This window comes from Camelus bactrianus, chromosome 32, assembly GCF_048773025.1.
Source record: "Camelus bactrianus isolate YW-2024 breed Bactrian camel chromosome 32, ASM4877302v1, whole genome shotgun sequence".
Taxonomy (NCBI): domain Eukaryota; kingdom Metazoa; phylum Chordata; class Mammalia; order Artiodactyla; family Camelidae; genus Camelus; species Camelus bactrianus.
Genome location: NC_133570.1, coordinates 23,257,224 through 23,280,572, shown reverse-complemented (window position 1 = coordinate 23,280,572; position 23,349 = coordinate 23,257,224). Strand labels below are relative to the sequence as shown.

The 23,349-nt window shown below is 57.4% G+C and overlaps 1 protein-coding gene and 1 long non-coding RNA gene across 2 annotated transcripts; one reads left to right on the top strand and one right to left on the bottom strand.

Moving 5' to 3' along the window:
• Positions 1–3,592: 3,592 nt before the first annotated feature.
• Positions 3,593–7,387, bottom strand: LOC105070546 (uncharacterized). Its single transcript, XR_006725539.2, has 2 exons — positions 4,036–7,387; positions 3,593–3,896 (listed from the first exon to the last, which is right to left on the bottom strand). It is a non-coding gene; the product is annotated as an uncharacterized LOC105070546 (long non-coding RNA).
• A 334-nt stretch (positions 7,388–7,721) lies between these two features.
• Positions 7,722–10,611, top strand: SLC25A1 (solute carrier family 25 member 1). The gene is made up of 9 exons (XM_074355970.1): positions 7,722–7,921; positions 8,178–8,285; positions 8,360–8,459; positions 8,538–8,676; positions 8,987–9,071; positions 9,230–9,334; positions 9,426–9,541; positions 9,620–9,693; positions 9,904–10,611. The coding sequence occupies exons 1-9, from the start codon at positions 7,837–7,839 to the stop codon at positions 10,016–10,018; spliced, it is 927 nt and encodes a 308-aa protein (XP_074212071.1). The 5' UTR covers positions 7,722–7,836; the 3' UTR covers positions 10,019–10,611.
• The last annotated feature ends 12,738 nt before the right edge of the window (positions 10,612–23,349 follow it).

Sequence of the window (23,349 nt, the reverse complement as noted above, 5' to 3'; positions counted from 1 at the left end):
CTAGATAAATGTCGTTCTTTGTCTACTGGTTCCTTGGAAATTTCCATTCACAGGCCTTGTCTTCATTAGACTCGACTGGACTTGCTCGGTGCAAACAGCCTTATCTCCTGGGACATTTGTGATAAACCATCAGCAGCAACTGTTTAACATCACAGCTGCCTGAGGGGATGATAGTAGTGGAGGCAGATAAGCAGACCAAAAAAATTAAAAAAGAAAAGCTGTGGAATGAGATGTTCATAGGGGGGCTTTCAAAAGCTTCAGCATATTTGTGGGAATCTAGAAGACCGTGTACACGTGTCCAGGAAAGAGCTGACGAGGCCCTAAGCTCTCACCTCTGGCTGACCTTGAGGCTCTGTACAAGGAGGAAGTGGAGGCTGGAGGCCAAGGCAGAATTGTCAGCTGCCTTCTGGGGCTCTGAAGACGTGTTTCAACACACATACACAGGGCCTGTCAGCAAAGGCTGAGGCTCGAGGCATGTGAGGAATCTCTTTCAGCTCATTAACTGGCCACTAAGCTAACTGAGTAGAGACTTAACTGACTTTACAAAATTAGTTCAAGGAATTTGCTAAACAAACCAACAACAACAATAAACTCAGGTAAGGCAAGGAGTATCTGAGTTCCAGAGTTGTCACACTGTAGTATTTAAAATGTCTAGTTTTAAAGAAAATTATGAAATATGCAAAGAAGCAAAGTGTAGTCTATACTCAAGGAAAAAAAAAAAAGCAGTCATTGAAGACTGTTGTGAGGAAGCCTGGACATTAGAGTTACTTTTTTAAAAACTGGCTTCAAGATGGCAGAATAAGGGGGAGGGTACAGCTCAGTGGTAGGTCATGTGCACAAGGTCCTGGGTTCAATCCTCGGAACCTCAGTTAAAATACATAAACAAACGAACAAACCTAATTACCTCTCCCCCCCAAAAAAAATCTGGCTACATAAAGATGGCAGAATAGAAGGACGCAGAGCTCACCCTCTCCCACATGTGCATCCAGATACGTCCCCACGTGGAACAGTTCTCACAGAACACCTGATGGATTCTGGCAAAAGATCTGGTACACTTGGAGCTACACGGAAAATCTTCACAAAACTGGATAAACAAGGTCCTACTGTACAGCACAGCACACTATATTCAATATCTTGTAATAACCAATAATGAAAAAGAATGTGAAAAGGAATATATACATATAACTGAATCACTATGCTGTCCACCAGAAACTAACACAACATTGTAAAGGTGACTATACTTCAATTAAAAATAAAATAAATAAAATAATACACTAATTAAAAAAGAAATGAAGTACTGATGTATGCTATACCATGATTAATCTTGGAAATATTAATCTAAGTGAAAGATGTGTGATTCCACTTATATGAGATGTCCAGAATAGGGAGTCCATAGACAGAAAATAGGGAAATAGTTGCTTAGACCGAGTGCGGAGTGTGAGAAGTAGGAATGGAGACTGATTACTGATGAGGCTCCTTTTAAGTGATGAAAGTGTTGAAAATTACATTGTCGTGATGGCTGCACTGTCCTGTGAAAAACTAAAAAATTGAATGGCATGCTTTCAACAAATGAGTTAAATGGTATGTGAATTATATCTCAATCAAGTTGTTAAAAACGCTTTTGGGAATCATGCCCATTTACAGGGAAATTATCATGTTTGAGAAAATACTTTAAAATAAAAGACTGTAATTCACAGTGTTTCTTGTTTATGCTTTGCTTACAAAACAAAACCCAACAAATTAAAAAAGAAAATCCAAGCCAAAACTCTTTACTCTCACACCACTTCTGACACCAAAGGTGTTGGTTTTTCTACATCAAACAGTTCTCCAGTTCTTTGTGGACACCAACTGGATGTCCAAGAATCCAGTTCAGTTCTAGCACTAACTCCCCAGGGTTAGGGCAGACCCCTTCCAGGCTGCCCCAACCCCTTCAGATGCCAGTCTCAAGCTCTGGGCCACCTGTACCTCTGACCCTCAGTCTCAAAATCGGGGGTTCCCACGGCCCCCTCCTCAGGGTCAGTAATTTGCTAGAATGGCTCATAGAACTCAGAAAGACACTTTACTTACTATTAATGGTTCATTATGAGGAATACAACTTAGGAATAGCCAGATGGAAGGATGGAGAAGGCACAGCTTGGGTGAAGGGGTGAGTGGCGCTTCTGTGTCCTCTGCAGACACTTCACCCTCCTAGAACCTTGATGTGTGTGCCAACGTGGAAGTGCTCTGAACCGTGTGGCTTAGGGTCTTTATGGATATTTTATTTGTCATTGGTGATTAACTCAGTCTCCAGCCCCCATCCCCTTTCTGACAGTCAGGATGGGGTGGACGAAAGTTCCAACCCTCCAGTCATGCCTTGGTCTGTCTGGTCACAGGACCCCATCCTGATGCTCCCTGGGCCCCCCCACACACACCAGTCACCTCATTAGCATTCAGAAAGATTCTTATCACTCTGGAGATCCCAGAGTCTTAGAAGTGTTTATGTCAGGAACTGAGTACTGAGAACAAATACTATTTTAAAAGATGTTCCTGTCACTCATATCACTTAGGAAATTACAAGGGTTTTAGAAGTGCAGTGCCAGGAACAAGGGAGGAAGACCCAATATGTATTTCTCATTATATCACAAAATCACACAAGCATTCAGCAACCAGAAAACTCATTGGCATAAGGACGGACAGGTAAAGAACAGTGAAACAGAGTTGAGAATTCAGGAATAAACCTGTACACCTGCAGCCAATTGATTTTTGACAAGGTGTTAAGACCATTCAATGGGGAAAGAATATTCTCTTTAAGGAATGGTGCTGGGACGGCTGGACATCCACACACAGAAGAATGGAATTGTGCTCCTACCTTACACCATACACAAAAATTAACGGGGATCCAAGACCTAAATTTAAGAGGTAAAACTATAAAAATCTGTAAAAGAAAACAGGAAATATCCATGACTTTGTATTTGGCAGTGGATTCTCAGGTACAACACCAGAAGCATGAGCAACAAAAGAAAAAAAAATTGATAATTAAACTTTAGCAAAATTAATAACTTTTGTGCATCAGAGGAGATTGTTAAGAAAGTGAAAAGGCAGCCTAAAGAATGGGAGAAAGTGTTTGCAAACTGCGTACCTGACAAGAGTCTAGTGTCCAGAATATCTAAAGAACCATCTCCCCATGGTCATTCCTGCGGGAGAGCTGGAGAGGCAGATCCCAGCCTGGCCAGAGGTGATCTCTGCCAGCAGCGGCGGCAATGCCACCTCCACGCGGCAAGCAAGTCACACCGTGGGTCAGGGGACATGGGCACCACCTTTGCAGGAAAGTCCTTTCTCCTGCCTGACTGGTGTGTTAGATATCCTGGACCTCACTGCTGGCTGCAATTTGGGATTTTGGAAGTGCCCTCCCTCCTCACATGTCCTTGGACCTTGGAAGCCCAGTCGGTGCACTTGGGACAACCCTTAGTTACCTACTGAGGACACTGGGCCGGAGGGGACAGAGCCACAGCCACGCCCACAGGGCCTTCAGGACAGTGGCCCGGCAAGAGTCTGTCACCCATCTCACGTTCAGCTGCTCACCGCTCAAATGCCAATAATCACGAGGCAAATGTCAGTAGAAAGGAAAGGTGCTTTATTGAGTAAAGCCAGCAACCTGGCGAGAAGGTGGACTCAGGTCTGGAGACCAACTCCAGAGATCCTGCTCAGGCAGGACAATGAGAAAAGGAAAAAGAGGAAATGATCTCGGTCAGTCATGAAGGGAGGTCCGATTCTTCGTCACTTTCCCGCTGTGTGCAGACCCACTCACTGCTCATCTTACTTTAGATGCTGCCTTGCCCGCGTGGTCCACTAGAGAATCTAGTGGTAGAGTCAGTCATCCTTTACCTACTGAAGTCTTCGCTCTTACTCCTTCTGATCTAGGCAAGGAATTGACAGGTTAGGCGAGGCATTGTGTGCGCTCACTAGAGCGGAAGTCAGGAGTGGTCTCGTTTCTGTAATTAAGGTTTTAAGGGAACAGAAATAGACAAGCAGGAAAGGGGCAAAAGAGCCGCTTACAAAGCCCTGCTGTTGGACACCATTCCGTTCCTATGGGGTCAGGCGCGAAAGCCCATCTCCTGGAACTCCTTCACGCTGACACAGGGCGCTGGGTTCTCAGAGTGGAGGACATCCACTTGGGTCTGCTGCATCTCTGCCGACAGTGTTAGCTGCCTGCTCGTGTGTCCGGGCAGAGCAAACCGCAGTGGTTCTACTGCCCACAGAGATGCAGGTTATTATGAGCAATAGTGTTCATCTCTTTCCTTCATTAGACACCTCGTCTGTGACTCTACTGTCCTGATCACTCACTGCCTGAGCCTGCTCTTCTGCGGCTCACGGAGGCCTGGGAGACTTCAGCTTTTCTACAAACAAGAGGCAGGGGACATGGAGGGGCCTTTGTACTTGGGTGGGGGCGGGGGGTGGGCCCGCGGGTTCTGCTCGGTTCCAAGTCCAGGAGGGGGAGCCCAGGGAGACCTTTGGAAGGGTGGGTCCTTTGTGTTGGTGCTGTGGTTATGCTCTGCTGTTGAGCAGTTGACAGGCAGATGCCAATGTGTGGGGCCTGGGCCTCCATGGGGCTGTGATCACACTGGTGGGACTGGTCAGGGCAGACTGGAGCTGTGAACTCGAGCCCCAGTTCCCCACCCCCTACAGGGGACAGTAGCCTGGATGGGGCTTGGTGAGTCCCAGGGCTCGGGGGCCTGTGAGCCTGTGAAGGTGGTACCACCAAGGTCCAGTGACACATGCTTTCCCTTTGCACAAAAGTTTGAGAAACGAATTATAAGCAACAGGGAGAGTCAGGAAGCAGTCTAGGGGCTGCCAAGCAGAAGCCTCCCCCTCACTTGTTCAGCAAACACTGGAGCGCCCACTGGGTGCTGGGCGTTACTCCAGACAATGGCATCAGTGAGCAGCACAGAAAACCCTGGCTCAGTTGCATTCACATTCAGTGAGGCTGACAGATGGGCAGCAAACAGTGCGATGAGCTTTGAGGCTGGGGCAGGGGTGGGGCCAGGGTGCTGGTGGAGCCCCACAGAGGGGACATCTGAGGGAGGCTCAGCGGCCAGGAAGAGGGGAGGCAGGACCATGCCACAGGGGGTACGTGGGCAGGGACACAGGCTGTCACCAGCTCTCAGGCCGTACTTGTGGTGGGACCTGTGGCCTGAGGTGAGGGGCCGTGCCAGCCTTTGTGCTGAGACGACTTCGGGGTAGAAGCCAGTAGAGCTAGGCAGGTGGTGACGTGGGCCCAGCCAGGGCAGGGGCTGAGTGAGAGGTGGGCCATGACCCTGCAGTCAACCTGCTTGCGAGTGACTGGGTGTGGAATGAGAGAAGCCAAGGATGCCTGTTCATTTGGGGCCTGAACAACCAGAAACAGGGTTATCACCACTAGGCGCCGGGAGATGGAGGCAGAGGCAGCCAGAGGGAAGGACAGGCACTGGTCTGGGATGAGCTGAGGGGCTCGGGAGGGGATGCTCAGGCGGCGGGGGTAGGGGGCCAGCAGACTGGGCAGCACTGAGGCGGAGGGGCCCAGGCAAGAAGGCCACAGCCCTTCCCTAGTGGAGAACCGGGTCCCGGACCTCCTGACTCAACAAGGAAGTTCGAGGGCCATCCCCCGAGAAGAGCCCCCAGGGCTCCCCGAGTGGAGGGTGTCTGTCCTGCTCCGCCCCCCTCAGCCCTGGTCCCATGGAGGCAGGAGGGGGTTGTCCCTGCTAGGGTGCCTACCCGGCATGGTCTCTCCCAGACCTGCGTGCACGCCGGACACACAGCTTCCTTCTTTCTTACCGGGGGCTTGTTCGGGGTCCCCGACGCACAGCTGCTGTTGTTCTGTGAACACAGTGCTGCCACCCTGCAGCCTCCGCGCCACCTCGCCCTGCTCTCTCCTGTCTGTGTGTCTTCATTGGCCTGTGGGCCCCCGCATGGGCAGCACCTGGTGAAGGCTAGAGGGAGGGCATGGAGCAACTTGTCCTCAGATGGCTGTCAGGTGGGAGGGTTCCCAGGTGTCAAGTGACCAGTCTCCTTAAGAGGGAAGGGCAGCCTGGACTGGCCGAAAGCAGGAAGTGCTGCATGATCTTGGCGATGTTCCTTTGTCCAGAGGACTCAGCCACACTCATGGCCTGCAGTCACTGGCCGCTGCTCCAGTGCACCTACCAGCCGAGTGCCCACTGGAAGGCACCAGGCTGGAACAGCCACGGGGGTTCACCAAGACCCCCCACATTCCATCTGTCTGGTGACAGAGGTCACTGTTGGTGCCCCGAGTGCCCGTCCTCAGTCTAACTCCTGGAGGCTGTGTGCCTGCTGCCTGCCCCCCTAGGACTGGATGGCACATGGCCTGTCAGGCAGGCACTCCCGCCTCGTGCAGGTGGACAGACTGACCATGCCAGGGAGTCTGCACCCACAAGAGGAGCATGTGGTGGAGCCCTCCCCTCTCCTGTTTGGTCGGGGGTGGCCCAGAGCCCCTAGTTCCCTGTCCCCTGAGGAGGGGAGGGGAGTGGGGAATCAATTCACACTGCCTTTCCGTGGGGGGCTTGGGAAGGGGGGTAAGGGACAGGGAGGACAGAGGAGCATGCTGGCCTCCAGGTGTGGAAGGGGTCAGCGCTCCAGGAGGCCCCTCTGCTCCTCATGCTGGGCGGCTGCCCAGCTGCCTGTGTTGGTGTCGGCCCTCCCACTGTCCTTGCCTCCAGGCACCAGGCTGGAGCTGTCTGGTGTCTTGGCCTTTGGGTGGTCAGGGCTGGCCTGACACCCTGCTCCTTGGGCCCCTGGCCACTCGGGGGCAGCAGGAGCCCTGGGCCTCTCCCTCTGCAGGCCAGCCGCTGATGCCAGTAGCAGGCCCTGCTACAGGCCCCAGCCTGCCCGCTTCCCCTGTGGGTATGCTGCAGCCTCCCGTGGGCCCTCAGCCAGTAGAGCACTAGAAGCAGCACCCTCTACCGAGTTACTAACCTTCCCAAGGAGCGCAGCACCCCCAGAAATACAGAGAACCCCAGGGGAGGTGGAACGCCTGGACGTTATTTTGCAGGGGCCCAAGTATGGCAGCCCCTTGGCCACCTGGAGCGTGGGGCGGCCGCGGTGGCCACTGACTGCCCAAGGAAACCGCCTGCAGCCGCCACACAAGAGGTGGACTCCGACCTCCGGGCCCTCTGGCTGGAGGTTGCCCTCCTGGGGAGTCGTGTGCAAGGGCTCCCAGGCGCACGAGAGTTGGGCGCCCTGTCCACTTTGCGCTGGCGGAGCTGTCCTTTCAGGTCACTTCGCGGACCCGCTGGACAGGCCGTGTAACCTGCACATTAAAGTCGGTTTATCGAGGCAGAGCTTCCCCCGGTGCTGGCGTGGACGGGAGGGACAGAAGAGCTGTGGGACCCCCTAGGGGGCGGGGACTTCTTCGGGGACAAGGACCCCGGATGACCAGGGTGTGTGGGGGTCTTCTCCCCTCCGTGTGCGCTGCTCCGAGCCTAGAATCCTGCCGGGGGCGCGGGGACAGCGCGGCGCTTCGGGTGAGGATCAGCCCCACCCTCCCGGCAGGGAGGAGGCGGCCCTACGCGTTCCGAGGGAGGCGCTCCGGGCTTCGGGGGCGGTACCTTGTCGGGCCCCGCGCGGTCATTGGCTGGAACGTCGGCCCGCCCGGCCTCAGTTTCCCGCGGGCTCGGGGCGGGCCGGGGGCGGGGCCCGGCTCGGACCACGCGGGGCGGAGCCCTGGAGCGACGCGGCCGCTCCTCCTCGGCCCATAACCGGCGCCGCTACCGCTGCCGCCGCCGCCGCCGCCGCCGCCTCCGCGACCGAGCGCAGGAGCTCGGACCCGAGGCCGCCGCCGCCGCCGGGCCCCCCGCCCCGCCCGCCATGGCCGCGCCCCGCGCTCTGGCGGCCGCCGCGCCCGCGCCCGGGAAGGCCAAGCTCACGCACCCGGGGAAGGCGATCCTGGCAGGTGGGGACATGCACACGCGAATCCCGACCTGGCACCCCGACCCCGCCGCGTTTCCGGAGGGACCGGGACACGGTCTCCGCTGCGCTTCCGGGCAGGCCCAGCCCCCGCCGCGTGTGCCCCGGCGCGCCCCGCCAGGACCGCGGGAGGGGCGTGGGCCCGGCTCCCGGCGCGGCAGGCAAAGTCCGGGTAGGGGAGGGGCGGGGCGGCCGGCGGGGAGGGGGAGGGGTCTCAGCGCGGTCCCGGTCGGTCCCCGCAGGCGGCCTGGCGGGCGGCATCGAAATCTGCATCACCTTCCCCACCGAGTACGTGAAGACGCAGCTGCAGCTGGACGAGCGCTCGCACCCGCCACGCTACCGGGGCATAGGTGAGTGGGGGCGGCCGGCGGGAGTGGGCAGGCCGAGGCCGGCGGGCCGGGTCGCTGACGGCCCCCTCCCCCAGGGGACTGCGTACGGCAGACGGTCCGCAGCCATGGCGTCCTGGGCCTGTACCGCGGCCTCAGCTCCTTGCTCTACGGCTCTATCCCTAAGGCGGCTGTCAGGTGAGGCTGACTCCGGGACCGCGGGAGGGGGTTCCGGCCTTGCTGCGGCCGCTCTCACACCTCTGCCTCCCGGTCCAGGTTTGGGACGTTCGAGTTTCTCAGCAACCACATGCGAGACGCCCAGGGACGGCTGGACAGCACGCGTGGACTGCTATGCGGTCTGGGCGCTGGCGTGGCCGAGGCAGTGGTGGTCGTGTGCCCGATGGAGACCATCAAGGTGGGCAGGTCCCACAGGACGGGGCCAGGTGTGCAGGGGATCTGTCTGGGGAGCCTGGCCCAGGAGGCCCGCAGGAACAGCCTCCTGGAGGCAGTGGGAAAACAAGGTTTCCCTTATCTTAGAAACTTATAAACACAAAACATAAGGTGACACGTGTCTGCTGCCTAAGTTGTGAGAGACACCAGCGAACAGAACGCCAGAGGCTGCAGGTCTGCGGCCTGCTTCGTCCCGAGGCCACATGTCCCCGGGGCCAAGTGTGCCCTGACAGTTACGCCCTGGAAGCCAGTGCCTTGCCTTCCCTCTTTCTCAGGTGAAGTTCATCCATGACCAGACCTCCGCCAACCCCAAATACAGAGGCTTCTTTCACGGGGTCAGGGAAATCGTGCGGGAGCAAGGTGAGCCAGTCCGCCCATCCTGGGAGAGTGGGAGCTCAGGGACCCAAGCCAGGCTGGAAAGGCCCCCACTTCCCCTTCCTGCCTTGGCTGTCCTGCGGGCTGCGCCCCAGTTCCCAGCTGGGGCCTGTGTGACCCCCGTGCCTGCCTGCCTGCCCCAGGGCTGAAGGGCACGTACCAGGGCCTCACGGCCACCGTGCTGAAGCAAGGGTCCAACCAGGCCATCCGCTTCTTCGTCATGACCTCCCTGCGCAACTGGTACCGAGGTGAGTCTGCGCCCCAAGACCCCACCTCCAAGCCACGAACCCTCTCCCTACCCTCCCGTCCTGTCTGACCGCCACCCCCACCCCCATCCAGGGGACAACCCCAACAAGCCCATGAATCCGCTGATCACCGGTGTGTTTGGAGCCATCGCGGGCGCAGCCAGTGTCTTCGGGAACACGCCCCTGGACGTGATCAAGACCCGGATGCAGGTGGGGGCGGGGCCACAGAAGGGGGCGGGGCCTGGGCCGGGCCAGCCGCTGAGCCCTATGGCTGCCTGTGTCCTGCAGGGCCTGGAGGCGCACAAGTACCGAAATACGTGGGACTGCGGCCTGCAGATCCTGAGGAACGAAGGGCTTAAGGCGTGAGTAGGGGAAGCGCAGGGCTGCTGTCCCTACTCCAGGCCCTCCCTGCCTTCTCTCTGGGCCCCCCACCTCCTGTCCTCTGACCCAGGCCGTTCCCAGTGAGTCCTGCCATCTGCCTCTGTTCCTGCTCCGCCCACCTTTGGACCCACCCCTACTTTTCAGAGACACCATCTTCATCTGCCTCTTTGCCCCTCTGTCCCTGCCCCCAGATTCTACAAGGGCACTGTCCCCCGCCTGGGCCGGGTCTGCCTGGATGTGGCCATCGTGTTCGTCATTTATGATGAGGTGGTGAAGCTGCTCAACAAGGTGTGGAAGACAGACTGAGCCCCGGAGTCGAGGGGCTGCCCCAGCCCCTCCAGGCTGGCTCCCACCACCCCTTCTCACAATTCCAGTGCTGTTGTGCCAAAAGGCCCCTCCCCCATCCCTTGCACTCCATGGCCTGGGTCTGCCCCTGTGGCCGTGAGTTCACGTGTCCCGTAGTGCCATGAGTCCCCTGTGGTCAGTATGATGCCACATTGTGTCCATGTGTCCAGCTGAGGCTGGTGCCCCTCTGGCCTGTGAATCTGCGCCCACTTGTCCACATGCTTACTCATGTGTGCCTGTGTTTCATGTTTTGAGTCCCGTGACCCTGTGCCCGCTTCCCGGGGTGCCCGTGTGGCCTGGTCCACGGCCCTGTAGCCATGGCCGGGTCCCAGCCCGGTGCCTTCCACCCTGGGCAGCGGGGGCACCCGCCCCGGCCTACCACAGCTGCCTCCGGGCCTCAGCCTGGCCTCACTGCATTCCAGGGGCCGCGTGCCCCCTGCTTCTCCTGCCACTGGCCTTAACTGGCCCTCGGGCCCTCCCTCCGCCCGGGACAGGGTGGCACCTGCCACTCTCAGGACCACCCTTCCAAGGCAGAATAAACCGGATCCTGTTGAGCTTCCTGTCCCTGTGTGGGCCCATCTGTGGGTGTGCAGGGATGGCCATGCCTCTAAGGACATGCCCACCACTCACCCGAGGACATTGCCAAGGGACAGGCATGCTGGTGGGCAGCCTGCTGTGGCCATGGCATCAGCCCCTGGGAGTCCTGGCACCAGGCCAAGGAATGTCTGAGCTCTAAGCAGGCCTTGCCTGTGGCCAAGATCCTGCAGGGTCAGCTAGAGGGCGTGTCCTTGTGATCACTGGACAGGCAGTACTGAATGGGCAGAGCAGAAAGCTGCCCCACGCCAATGGCTGGGCGTCGGGGGACAGTGCTCTCCGGCTCTTGTCTGCTTGTTGTCCAGCCCATCACTCCCCTGTGGTTTCTCTGAGATTGGCTGCTTGTGGGCAGGTGTTTGGGTGGCCAGTTTCTGGTCCCCTGAGGCCCTTTCTCACTCCATCACCCAGGCTGGGAGATAGTGCCCTTAGGGCAGGAAGGGGTGGAACTGCCAGGGCTTGCGAAGATTCACCCCACAGCTCCGAACCTCAGGAAGGTGTCCGTCTTCCTGGAGCTCTCCTCTCCCAGGAGCCAGGCACAGGTAGGAGCCATGCCCAGTATGGAGGTTGAAGAGCCCTAAATGAGTGTTCTTGTGGCCCAGATCTCCTGGCTGGGGACAAAGACCCATGAGCCATGTGGAGGGGTGTGAGAACAGGACAGGAGGAAGCAGTGCCCCGGGTTGTGTGGCAGCAGAGGGATCTTGTCCAAGTGACTCCAAGGGTAAAGCCACACAAAGGATTTGGCTCAGACTGGGAAGTAGCCTGCCAGCAGGAGCTTCCCAGCAGGCAGAGCCTGTGCCTGGAGCTGTTCCTTTTGTCAGTGGGGAGTGCTCCACCCCAGGACTTCACATGGCACCTGGATCCCTGGCCCAGATCTAGGGGCAAAGCTTGGGCTAGGGAGGTGCATAGGAACATTGTTTTGAAGGACTGGGCCGTGTGCCCTCAATGCTCCCAGGAGATGGAGAAGGGGCCCAGCAGCAAAGCTTGCCTGCTCCTGAGCCAAGACAAGCCACCCAACCTGTTTCCCAACCTGTGAAATGGGGAGACACAAGAACCCACCCCAGTGGGTTATGACGATGGAGTGATGTGACGTCTGTAAGGTGCACAAAGTGAGCCTCACAGGAGACTTCTGGCAGTCCCTCCGGGTTCCGGGTCGTTCCTAGAGCAGGCAAAGCCCAGAAGCTGGATCCTGAGGGGGTTCAATGCCCTGGAATACTGTCCTCCAGGAATGGCATCTACTCACAGACTGCACACCGGCACCCGGAGTCCTGTCCCTGTACACCTTCGCGAGGAGGAAGGGGCCAAGGCTGCACTGAGCTGAGGACAGGGGATGGGGACTTGGACCAGGAGGGGCAGGGTCCCTGTAGTATCTCCCAGGCCCCTCTCCTGTGCCACACTGCAGCACATGGACAGCAGGTTGCTCACCCAGAGACGTTGATGGAGCTGGGTTGGAGTTCCCTGGGGCTGTGAGCACAGAGGAGCCACGTGCCGTGGCGGGCCACCCCACCCCCACCCATTAGTACACATTAGCCTGAGTACTTTGGCAGCCTCAGTTCTTGGAGCTGAGACCTGAGGGAAGCGGGCTAGAGGGGTGAGTTCCCCCAAGTGCAAGAATGAGCTTGCAGTGACTGAGCTGCAGGAAGGCCAGCCACACTGAAGGGAAGTGAGCAGGTAAAGTGTGGCTGGAGAGGCAGGCAGGGGCCTGTAGGGAGCCCTGCTGCATTTAACCAAGCTCTGGAAGGCTGCAGGGGGGGCCTTGCAGCAACGGGGGCAAAGGGGCAAAATGGTATGTGGGCAGATCTTCAAGCAGTCGGGAAGCAAAACAAACTAACTTCAAGTCTGGTCCCCCTACCACCCCCACCAACCTAGACACATAAGCCAGTGTCAGGGAGACCCCCAGAAGGCGACTGTGTCTGCATATCAGGAGAGATGAGTGAGTGTGGAGATGCCAGCAGCATATCCTGCCCACAACCAGAACCTCTGTGCCCAGTTGGAAGCCACAGCCAACCAGCCTCAGGCAGCCTTCACCGTCTGGCATGGGCTTGAGCCTGAGATCATCTCAAAATGTGCCCAGGACAGCAGCCTCAGAGAGGGCATAGAAGCAGAGGGCGAAGTAGTGGCCGCTCCTGGTCTTAACTGCCATGGGGCTGAGAATGGGTGTCCCACCCCCTCTAGGCAGAGGCCCTCAGGCATTTGCCCTCCAGGGCCCCCCTGCCCCCACTTCCTTGAACACTCCCTTCACCCATTACTGACAGGCATCCCCTAGGTTTTTCCATGTCCTTGTGTAGGTGCTGAATGACAATCAGAGCTTAGTACACACACAAAAGTCACTCCCAACCAGTGGGTCTGTCTCCTTTTAGCCAACAAAAAGAATTGTTTTTCAAGCTGTGCTCAGCCTTCACAGCAAACAAACGGAGCTGGGGATGCCAGAGGATTTTTCTCGCTGACACTACACTTCCTGCGTGTTCTCGGATTCCCTGCACTGAATCTTTAGTCAGAAGTACAGAATCAAGCTCCTGTCTCCTCAAGGTCTGAGAACAGGGACTGGACACACCAGGGCCAAGGAGAGATGCAGGCACAGTGGAGAACTGGCCGAAGAGGACAACGGAGGACCACAGAGAATACCTGGAGGGGTGGACAAACGCGGCCTAGGCCAACCAAGTGGGTGGGCCCCGGAAAACATGGCGGCCGTGGTGTGGCCTCGTAGATCCCCTCCTCTCACGCCCACCTGGCGAAGAACCCTGAAAGCAGCCTCCCTTTGCTGAGAGTGGGCCTGCCCCCGACCCCTGACCCTCAGCTGTTACCACTTTTGCCTCCTCTGCCTGGCCGGCCACACGCACCCCCCGCTTGTTCCTCCATCGGCCACAGGACTGTCGTCTCGTGAAGGGACTTCCAGGGACGGGCCCTCCCCGCCCCCCTCTGCTCAGCAGCCTGCAGTGGCCTGCCGCCCAATCCTCGGCTGAAAAGAGGCCTCGGCAGTTCTCGCGCGCCGAGCGGGCTGAGGCCGCGGAAGCTCTCGGGCCTGCCGGCCTGTCCGCCCCTGGAGGCTCTCCAAGCTGACCGCACCCCGGAGTCCCGGCCTACAGCCCGCTGTCCTCACGGCCCCTGCTGTGATGGAAAAGGCAAAAGCCGCCGCGCCGTGACCAGGCCAGGTCGCGGAGAGAGGCTGCTCCCGTGGGCCGCCGGCTAAAGGCCGCAGACTGTCAGGGAAGCTCGGAGGTCCGGAAGCGCTCAGAGGCTTCCCGGGCCCGCTCGTGAGGGAGGTGCGGGTGACGCCAGGAAGCTCTGGGCCCGACAGCACTCGAGGAGCCGAGACCGGCGGGGGCGGGGCGGGGGCGGGGCTCGCGCCCGGAAGTCGGGAGGCGCGCGCTGATGGCGTCACGGAGCCCCAGCCGGCTCAGGTCCGTACCTGCGCACGGCCCACGGGTGGCTTGTTGCGGTGCAGAGAGCGCCGTTCCTGGTCTTAGGGCCTGGACGTCGGTACCTGGACCTCACCTGCAGCCTTCAACCCCCAGACGCGGCCAGCGCAGCCACCATCGCCTACTCTCCCCAACGGCCGACTGTCCACGCTGGACACTGTCAAGGGCGCTCCTGACGCGCCAGCCTGAGGGGACATCCCCCGACCTCCCCACCCCCCACCAGGAGACGCCTCAGTTTCCCTGCGCTGGACCCCGCCGCGGCAGCCTGCCTTCTGCCCCGCCCCTAGACCACTGCACACCGCTGCTCCCTCTCCTTCCAGCACGTCCTCACCCTCGACCTTTGCCCAGTAATCTACACTGTCCTTCAGGCCCTACCTACTTGGCCTGTGTGCAGCAAGGGGGCCTGTTTCTTTTTCCCCAGACGGCCCCCTTCCTGTGTTCTCAGACCCAAGCTCCCGTAGGGCAGAACCTCGGCCTGTAGCTCACCCTTGTGTCTGCTCCCCGAGCAGCTTTTTGCTTCAGTGTCCCCATTCTAAGCCTTGGGAAAGGAGATGGGATCAGGAGATGAGACCAGGAGGTCCACCAGCCTCTCCACGGCTACCCTGCCACGTTCTACCTGCCTGGCCAGTTCCAGTCCAGCCACCTGCTGCCGCCTTGGGCTCAGGCCACATCCCCATGGAAGAGAATGCCAGGGAAACCCTATGGTGCAGACCCAACCCCTCTAAGTCCCCCACTCCCGGAGCCTGTCTTGAGTGGGGGCTGGGGGTATGTTCCCTACAGAAGGCAGCAGTGAGCACAGGCCGCACACCTGGACAGTGGGCCTCCTGCCAGGACCGTTCCTCCTCTCTGCCACCCCCATTTCTCATGTGGGAAACCCAGACAGAGACAGAGGACCCATATGAGACCTATGGAGGCACAGGCCTGCACAAACCCACCCTGCCCCACTTAGTGAGGGGGCTGAAGATAATCGGTTGGGGAGGCAGCAGTGGCATCACATCAGCCGGGTTGGGAGTCTGTACCATGAGATGGGACCCCCAAGGGAAAGATGGAGGGTCTGCAGGCAAGGGCTTCTTGCTGGGCTCAGTCAGCATCCCCCTGGTCTGCCACCTGCTTCCTGGCCATGTGTAATGGGGAGCCAGGTGTGTGCCTTGCTTTGGAACCTCTGCTCGGTGGCCACACTGAACTCACCCAAGGCCACAAGGGGTGAACAGGTCCAGAGATGGAGTGCAGAAGGGGACAGGATGGGGAGGAGCTGGCTCAGAGAAGGGAAGGGATCCTGGAGGATGGGCAGGAGCTATGTTCCCTGATTCTCCGAAGAAGCTGGCCAAGTGGAGGCTGAAGCCAACAGCCTGGCTCCGCTCACACTTGCCGGGCCAGGTGCACTTGTAGCCCATTGGCCTGACGGACCGAAGGGTCCATCCCTTCCTCTGGTCCTCGGGACCGGGCTTGGCCCGGTGACAGCTGGGGAAACCAAGATCAGCCCCGGGCCTGGATCACAGGTCCCGTGGCCGCTCCACCGAAGGTTTCACCGCGCGCGCATCCCGCTGACAATTGAGTGGCCAAAGCAGATTAACCTGGGTGCTAATCCCCGCTAATGGCTTCAGAATCCCCGGCACCCAGCGGCTAAGCCGGCCTTTCTCCGCGGCACGGTCAGCCCTCCCCGGCGGCCTCAGCCCGCGGCTGTGCGATGGTATCTCGGCCCCGCCGCGCTAATCCCCGCGCTCGCTTTCTTCCCGGGCCCGCTCGAGATCGGCCGATCGGCGCTTGATTATGGCCGCTATCGAGGGCCTCTTTGTGCCATCGGCCCCAAATCCCCTAATTCCGTGATAAAGGAGGCATTAGCGGGCGTTTGCTGCAGAGAAAGGCGCCGAGATGAAAGAAAGCAATCAGGGGGATCCTGATGGCCTCGCCTGCCAAGCTGGAGAGGGGGCGGGGGTGGATGCCGCAGGGAGAGGAAGAGTGGGGGGCCGGATCCCCACCTCCAGCCTGAGTCCACCTTCCCCCGCCCGGGGCTGCACCCACGACCCAGCCCCGCCCCGACCAGGGCGCCATCTCTGCTGGATGCTGAGGTACCACGCTTTCCCCAACTAGCCTCACGTCTGCACTTGCTGGGACCTGACCCCCAAACCTGCCCTGGACCTTGCTCTGGACCTTGCAGGTTTCTGACTGTCAAAGCCAGTAGTCTCTCAGGACTCATCCAGATCCATTCCTTTGGCCCCTGATGCACCTTCGACCCCTCCCCAAACCCTGGGGGCCCTGCACCCCCATCTGCCCCTCTCTTTTGTCACTGACCAGCTTTGACCAGTCCTGGAATCAGCCGGCTCTGCTCTTCAGTCCGGGAAACAAGTGAAGGCGTCCAAGAGCGACTGGGATTGTCGAGGGAGGGTGTGCAGGGGGAGGGGGAGGCTGGGGCTGGGACCTCTGGTGGAAAGCAGGTAGGGTGAGCAGGGAAGGCCCCTCTGCAGAGGCCATACTGAACCCCAGGAGGGGACTGAGAGGGCTGGGCTGGCTGTGAGCTGGGCGCATTGGCAGACTGGAGCCTGGAAAGCTGGAGGGAGAAGACAGAGGCTGGATGGGGCAGACGGACAGAGATATCCGAGTCCTGGAGCTGGGGGAACGCAGGACTGATCCTCTTATCCAGAGCCTCTGCGGGGGAAAGTGATGATTAGATGTGTGCGTAGAGAGCTCTGTAGCAGGCTCACTTTGGGTAGGGTGTTAGGTGAGGAAAGTGTCAGGGAGTGGGTTGGAAGGCCATTGTGGCAGCCCAGGTGGCCAGCATCTGTGCTGGCACTGATGGGGGGGGGGGAACCAATGAGATGGGACCGAGGGGAGTGTCAAGTCCTGCTTGAGGTTTGAGGCTTGGGTAGCTCTGGGGGTAGATGTGTCACAGAGGTGCTCGGGTAGGTGGGTGGCTGGTTGGTTGGGCCACATACCTGGGTGGGCAGGTGCACATTTCCCAAGGTGGACTGGAGTCTAGGTGTGGTTTACCCAGGCGGTGAGGTGGATAGGTGGGCCCTTTACCAAGGTGGACAAGTGGGCGGGTGTGGACCAGCAGGTGTTGTTGTGGAGGCTGCTGGGATTCCGTCCAGATGCTTCAGGGGTCAGTGCACCGGTCCTGCTCCTCTGGGTGTTAGCACCAGTGGTGCACAGGGGCCTCCGCCTTGGAGCACTGCCCTGGGCGATGGAAATGGCCACATGGCTCACCCCAAAGCTGGTGTCTGCTTCTACGGCCACAGGCAAGGGGAATAAAAGACCAGTCTCTGCTTTGCCTTGAGGCGATTTGAATTTGAAGCAGCCTGTGTCTGCCAGAGCTTTCACAGAAGAGGACGCTGGACTCCGACCCAGATGCCTTTTGCTTAGTGCTCCCTCCACCCCTCACCCAGCCCTGTCCTACTTCCAGGGTGACCAGCCATGTCACCCACCCTGTTGGTCAGTTTCCCTGGAGGCAGAACTCTCCATGTGCAAACCAGGATGGTCCTCACCCTGTGCTTCTGTTGCACCCCACCTCCCAAGAGGTGCCGAAGTCCTCAGCCTTGGGACCTGATTTGGAAGCAGATGTAATTAAGATGTAAATTAAGATGAGGTCATGCCAGAGTAGGGTGGGTGCTTCACCAATATAACTGATGTCCTTGTAAGAAGGGAGCAGGTGCCATGTGAAGACACAGGCAGGCAGGGAGAGCACCATGCGATGGCAGAGGCTGGAATGAGGCACCTGCAGGCCAAGGATCGCCAGAAACACTGGAAGCCAAGAGAGGACCGTGGACAGGGCCTTCCTCAGAGCGTGGCCCTGCCAACACCTTGACTTGGACTTCCGGCCTCCAGAACTGTGAAGGAATCCATTTCTGTTGTTTTAAGTGGCCTTGTTTGTGGTTCTTCGTTAAGGCAGACCTAGCAAAGCAGTACTGATCTCTTCACTCGTCTTTTGAGAGCACACCCTTGAAAATCAATAATTTGAACAAGAGCCCCCATCAGGCTTTGCTTCTAGGGAGCTTGACCTAAGACAGCTGGTGCCAAGAGTGCTGGTCCTAAGAAATGGATTCTAAGAGTGGCGGCCTGAAATTGGATCACTCGCCAGCCAAGTGGCAGCGAGGGACCATCACTGGTGGCAGGTGGGGGACTGATAGCCCCTGGCATGGGTAGCAGTGTGGCAGTGAAGACCGTCACCTGGGAGAACTGGGGTGGGAGACAGGTGGAGGGGAGGCTGGTACAACGTCTCAGCACTTGACAGGTAGGGAGGAAACAGTAACCCATACGGGCTGTGGAACCGGGTGGCTGTTAACAAAGTATTACTGAGTCCTTGAGGGAACGTGGCAGGCTGAGATAGATTAATCAAGGGTAGAAAGGAAAGTGAGTGTCAGAGGCCGCCTGGCACATGTCAGGAGACCCTGCAGTGCCGGACAGACAGAAATGAAGACAAGGCACCACACTCAGGAAAACACAGCAGGACTCCCGGCAAGGTGGCCTCGCAACCCAGACAAGCCTCTTGCATCAAACTCAGGGCCCTGATGGCGAAGGAGTGGGACCCTGACTCCTGAGGTGGGGATATCTTGAGCACTTTGAACTCCATACTCTACATTCTCTGTGCCTGCAGAAGCAGCCAGCTCCCTCTGTGGTGAAAGGCAGTGCCTCCACTTCCCAGCAGAGCTTGCAGAGACCTCAGAGGAAGCAGGTGCCTCATAAAGTGTTTGCCTCTGGGTCTGCCCCACTCCCCTGCTGGCCACCACCACACCCCAAATTAGGATCATCTCAGCATAGACCAACTGAAGCGGGAGGGCAGGGCTGGCTAAGAGGTGCTGGCAGGAACCCAGATGCCTGGGTGTGGGGTGATATCCTGGGGTGACAGATCAGGGCAGTAGGCTACAAAGACAGATGAGGTAGAGCAGGTGCTCTCCTGAGACTTGGGGACTCTGGCAAGAGCCCAGGAGTTCACTCGAATATGCCACCACGATGGCCTTGGACAAAGCTATGGCTTAGAACAAACAAAATAGAGATGCTGGAGCAGCCATGGAAAAATGGAAACGAAGAGGTCGGAAAACTCAGAAGGGGGCATGTTCAGTTGCGTTTACTGTTTGTTAGAAAAGCCACAAGCTGCCCAGGTCTTCAGAGGGGCCTGGAGGATGCTGTGTCTTTTCCATGATGTTGCTTTCCGCCCATCAGGATCGGTACTTGAAGAGCATCTCTGTAGACAGCATGCAATTATGTCTAACTTTTTTTTAAAAGTAAACCTGACAGTGTCTGCCTTTTAGTTGGGGTGTTTGTTCCACTTAAATATAAGGTAATTGTTGCTGTAGCTGAACGGAGGTCTGACATCGCGTTGTTTTCCCCATGTCCTGTCTGTTTTTGTTTCTCTAACTCTCCTTTCCACTCTCCTCCCGACTCACTGTAACACAGTTAAGAAGTCCATTCAGTTTTTCTATTTTTAGCTATACCATTTTGCCTTTTTTACTGGTAGCTGTAGGAATTACAGCATATCACCTTAACTTTTTTGCAGTCAACTTACAGTTAGAATTGTACCACTTCTTGGGGGGAGGGTATAGCCCAATGGTAGAGTGTGTACTTAGCATGCATGAGATCCAGGGTTCAATCCCCAGTACCTCCATTAAAATAAATTTTAAAATAAACCTAATTACCTCCCCCCAAAAAACAAAACAAAACAAAAACAAAAAATTGTACCAATTCATGTAAAATGTAAGAACAATGGGACTGCATGGTTTCAGTCACTGCCACACCCCCTGTCTTTTTGTGATAGTGGCTATGTGTTATAAACACCAAGATGACATGCTACAGTAGTATTTGTTTTATGCAGTTATCTATATTTTATAAAAAAAAAAAAAAGAAAGAATCTTACTAAAGAACTTCCTTAGGTATTTCTTGGGTTTGGTTTGGTTTGGTTTGTGGAGAGAGGTAATTAGCCTTATTTATTTATTAATTTATTTTTTAATGGAGGTACTGGGGATTGAACCTAGGACCTTGTGCATGCTAAACACATGCTCTACCACTGAGCTATACCCTGCCCCATAAATTTTATGTATGATAAGACTTGTATCTTGAATATATAAAGAAGTCTCACAGTCCAATAATAAAAAAGGGAAATAAACAAAATTTTTGAGCTCCATTGGCCCTATGTGCATGCTCCACGCTGGAACATCCTCTCAAAGTAAAGGACCCATAGCCACGCCCTGCACTCCTGGCCACAGAGGAGAACACACTGCAGGGGTGCAGCTTTGGGTTTTGGAGGCAGCATGTCCTGCACCTGGGAATCCCACCTGAGCCATTTGCTGGGTGATCCAGAGCCTTCCAGCTTTGAGTATAGCCCAGAGCAGAAAAGGGGTCTGCAGTAGACCCTGTGATCTGGCAGAGCCCAAGGCAAATGCTACAGCAGGGAAGGATTTCCGATGGAGCCCCCGGAAGGTTTCAGTGGGCAGACTCCCAGCGTCTGGAGTGAGGCCATGCCACACACCATTCACAGAGCAGCTGCTGGCATTTTCCTGGGCCCTGCAGGAACGGAGCCTTGACCTTGGGCTACCAAGTGGCCCTGTGGCCAGAATGGCTCATCAGAGCAAGGTACTAGGTACTGGGTACCGTCAGAGCTGCCAGGACTTTAGGGGCCATCACACAATGAAAGAGGCGGGGCCAGGATCAGCTCCGAGGACCCGAGTCAGCTGCATAAGCAAGTGACTGCCACCCTGAGTGGCTTCGCTCACTGACACCTCGGTGGCCCTGAGCAGCAGCGTTGGACAAGCCCTCTAGAGGGCAGAGCTTCTGAGGACCACATGTCATCCACCCTGTGAGGAAGAGGAGACATGGCCCTGGGGCTGCAGCAAACAGTGCAGCCGGTTGGTCCAGGAGCCCAGACACAGCAAGAGTAGGAGTTTGGAGACAAGGAGGTGACAGGAGGAGGCACCAGGAGAGCGAGGGTTCTGCTGGGTTTCCCACTGAGACACGTGATCTAGACCCAGGGATGGAGCAGGAATGCCCACTCCCCAGTTCTCCCAGCAACCCAGCTGGGGAATTTATGTTCCCATCCTCAAAACTTCAGGTTCTGGGTCCTGGGAGGGGGGACGTTCAGGGACACAGTAAGAGTTGCACAAAACGTAAGCTATGATAGCTGCCAGTCACTCTGGGCTCCTTGTGGCACCAAGCAAATGGGTCCCCACTGGGCAGGGAAGGGAGACACGGGTTCTAGGAACAGGGATGTTTCATCTTCTCATTCACTGGGTGTCCTGAAGCGCTCCCTTGCTCAGCGGTCACTGGGAGGGGGTCATGACAGCCAGCGCAGCCTGAGGTGGTGTGATGCCCAGGGACTCAGATCCCCGAGGGGGAGGATCTGGGTCCCCGCAGCAGGTGAGCTGCCCAGACCTTCAGAAGTCTGGTGGGAGAGGGGCTTCTAGAAAGGTGGGGGAGATCAGGGGTGGTGCCTGGTTGCAGACTGGGAACCAAATTAAGCTGCAGCCGAAGCCCACGCACTAGCCTCCCTCCCCTACTACTGTCCAGAAATTGTGCCTGGCCACAACCCTGGGGAGGCCGACTGCAGTGACCTTAACATGAGAGCAGGTGGGCTGAAGACGCAGCGCTGCAGTAAGTGTCCCCGGGGGTGTGAGCTGGTCACTTGCAGCTGACCCTGTCCCTGGAGCACCGCTGACCTTGGCGGGGAGGCTGTGCACCTGACCTCACTCGAGGTGGCCCCAGACCCCTAGGCTGAAGTTAGTCAGCCTCCTCTGGCATCTTCCCCTCCCTCAGGTGCTCCCCCCGCCACAAACACTGCTATCACCATCACTCTGATGTTGCCTTTTTCAAAGTGCCTCTAAGTGCAGTCACAGTATGTAGCATTTTGAAACTGGTTCTTTAGGCAGGACAGTGTTGGTGAGGTCCTCTGTATTGTCGCGTGTGTCGCTGTCACTCTGGGTGGCACCCTGGTGTGCCTAGACCCCAGACCTCGTCCTGTTCATCCGCTCACCAGCTGATGGGTGTCTGGGTTGCTTTCAAGTTTTGGTGGTGATGAATAGAGCTGCTCTAAACATTCGTGGGCGGTGTCTTGTGGAAGCAGAAGATTTCATTTCTCCGGGGTGAATCCCGGGGATGGAGTTGCTGGTTTGTGCTGGAGGTGTACATCTGATTGTAAGCTGGCTGGTTTCTTTTCAACATTTCCCTCTCCTGCTGGAGGAAGCCACCCCCACTGGGCATCTCCGTAGCTACATCATCTGCCTCGTTAGGTACACATCCTATTTCCCATTCTACAAAAGGTGACAATGTCGCTAAATGTCTTGTGACCCCACAACTAGGGTCTCCTCCAGTGCTTTCTCCTCCTTCCCCTAGACCCATCATCAGTTTCAGCAGGGTCCTCCCGTCCCCACACCGTCCATCCCCCAGGCCCGAGGCTCAGCGTTACTACCGGCATCCTCCCCTTCCAGCACTAGAAACTGTCTGGGTACCTTGGGCTACACAGCAGCCCCTCCCACTCAGTGCTGGGGACACCGCAGTCACCTCTTATTGCTGCCTCTCATGGGTCTCACTTAGATGTCCTGCAGTTGCAGGCAATGGTGGCTGGGACGGAAGCCACCCGAAGGCTGCCCCACCCCTGTGCGGTGTTCACGCTGGTTGTTGGCTGGTCCTCCAGCTGGAGTTGCCAGCTGTGTGTCCACTCCTTGTGGCTGCCGGTGCCTCGTCGCAGTGAGGTGGCTGGGCTCAGAGAACAAGCATCCCAAGATGGTATCTAGGCTTCACAGCTATAGGAGGGCCCCAGAATGCGGAGGGATAAAGGTGGTGGGCACAGCCTTCCTGACCACTGACCCTGTTACCTGCCCCTGAGAGGAACTGACTTTGATGCATAGTGGACCCCTAGGTGCCTCTCTGACCTAAATGGTGAGCATGCGGTTCTGGGAGGAAAGTTGGCTGGGAGAGGTTTCCACAGTCATCCAAAGGGACATGTGGGAAGAGATGAGAAGTCTGGGGCCGTGGCAGCCATCGTGCAACTACGAGGTGGGCCACTCAAAGAGATGGTGGCTCCTTCATTAAGCTTCCAGATTAACAAGCCCTGGGCACCCTATGTCAGGACTCCTGTGTCAGAAGTAGAGTCAGCAGGTTCTGTCACTTGAAGTCCAAAGTGTCTTCATTGATACCAGAATGGAGTCAGCAAGAGAGTTTGAGGAAGGGCGTGAGAGGCGGAGGAGAAGCGAAATCACGTGTGGCTCCCCTAACGGTACCTGCCATTCACGGGGGCCCCTGCTGGGGGGGGTTCTAACCCCTCACACACAGTCACTGGTTGAGCCCTCAGAACATCTG

Excerpts from the sequence above, each read along its gene's own strand:
- SLC25A1 (XM_074355970.1), top strand. The coding sequence starts at position 7,837 with ATGGCCGCGCCCCGCGCTCTGGCGGCCGCCGCGCCCGCGCCCGGGAAG. Across the intron at positions 7,922-8,177 it reads GGGGAAGGCGATCCTGGCAG|GCGGCCTGGCGGGCGGCATC; the intron begins GTGGGGACATGC and ends CGGTCCCCGCAG. Across the intron at positions 9,694-9,903 it reads AGGAACGAAGGGCTTAAGGC|ATTCTACAAGGGCACTGTCC; the intron begins GTGAGTAGGGGA and ends CCCTGCCCCCAG.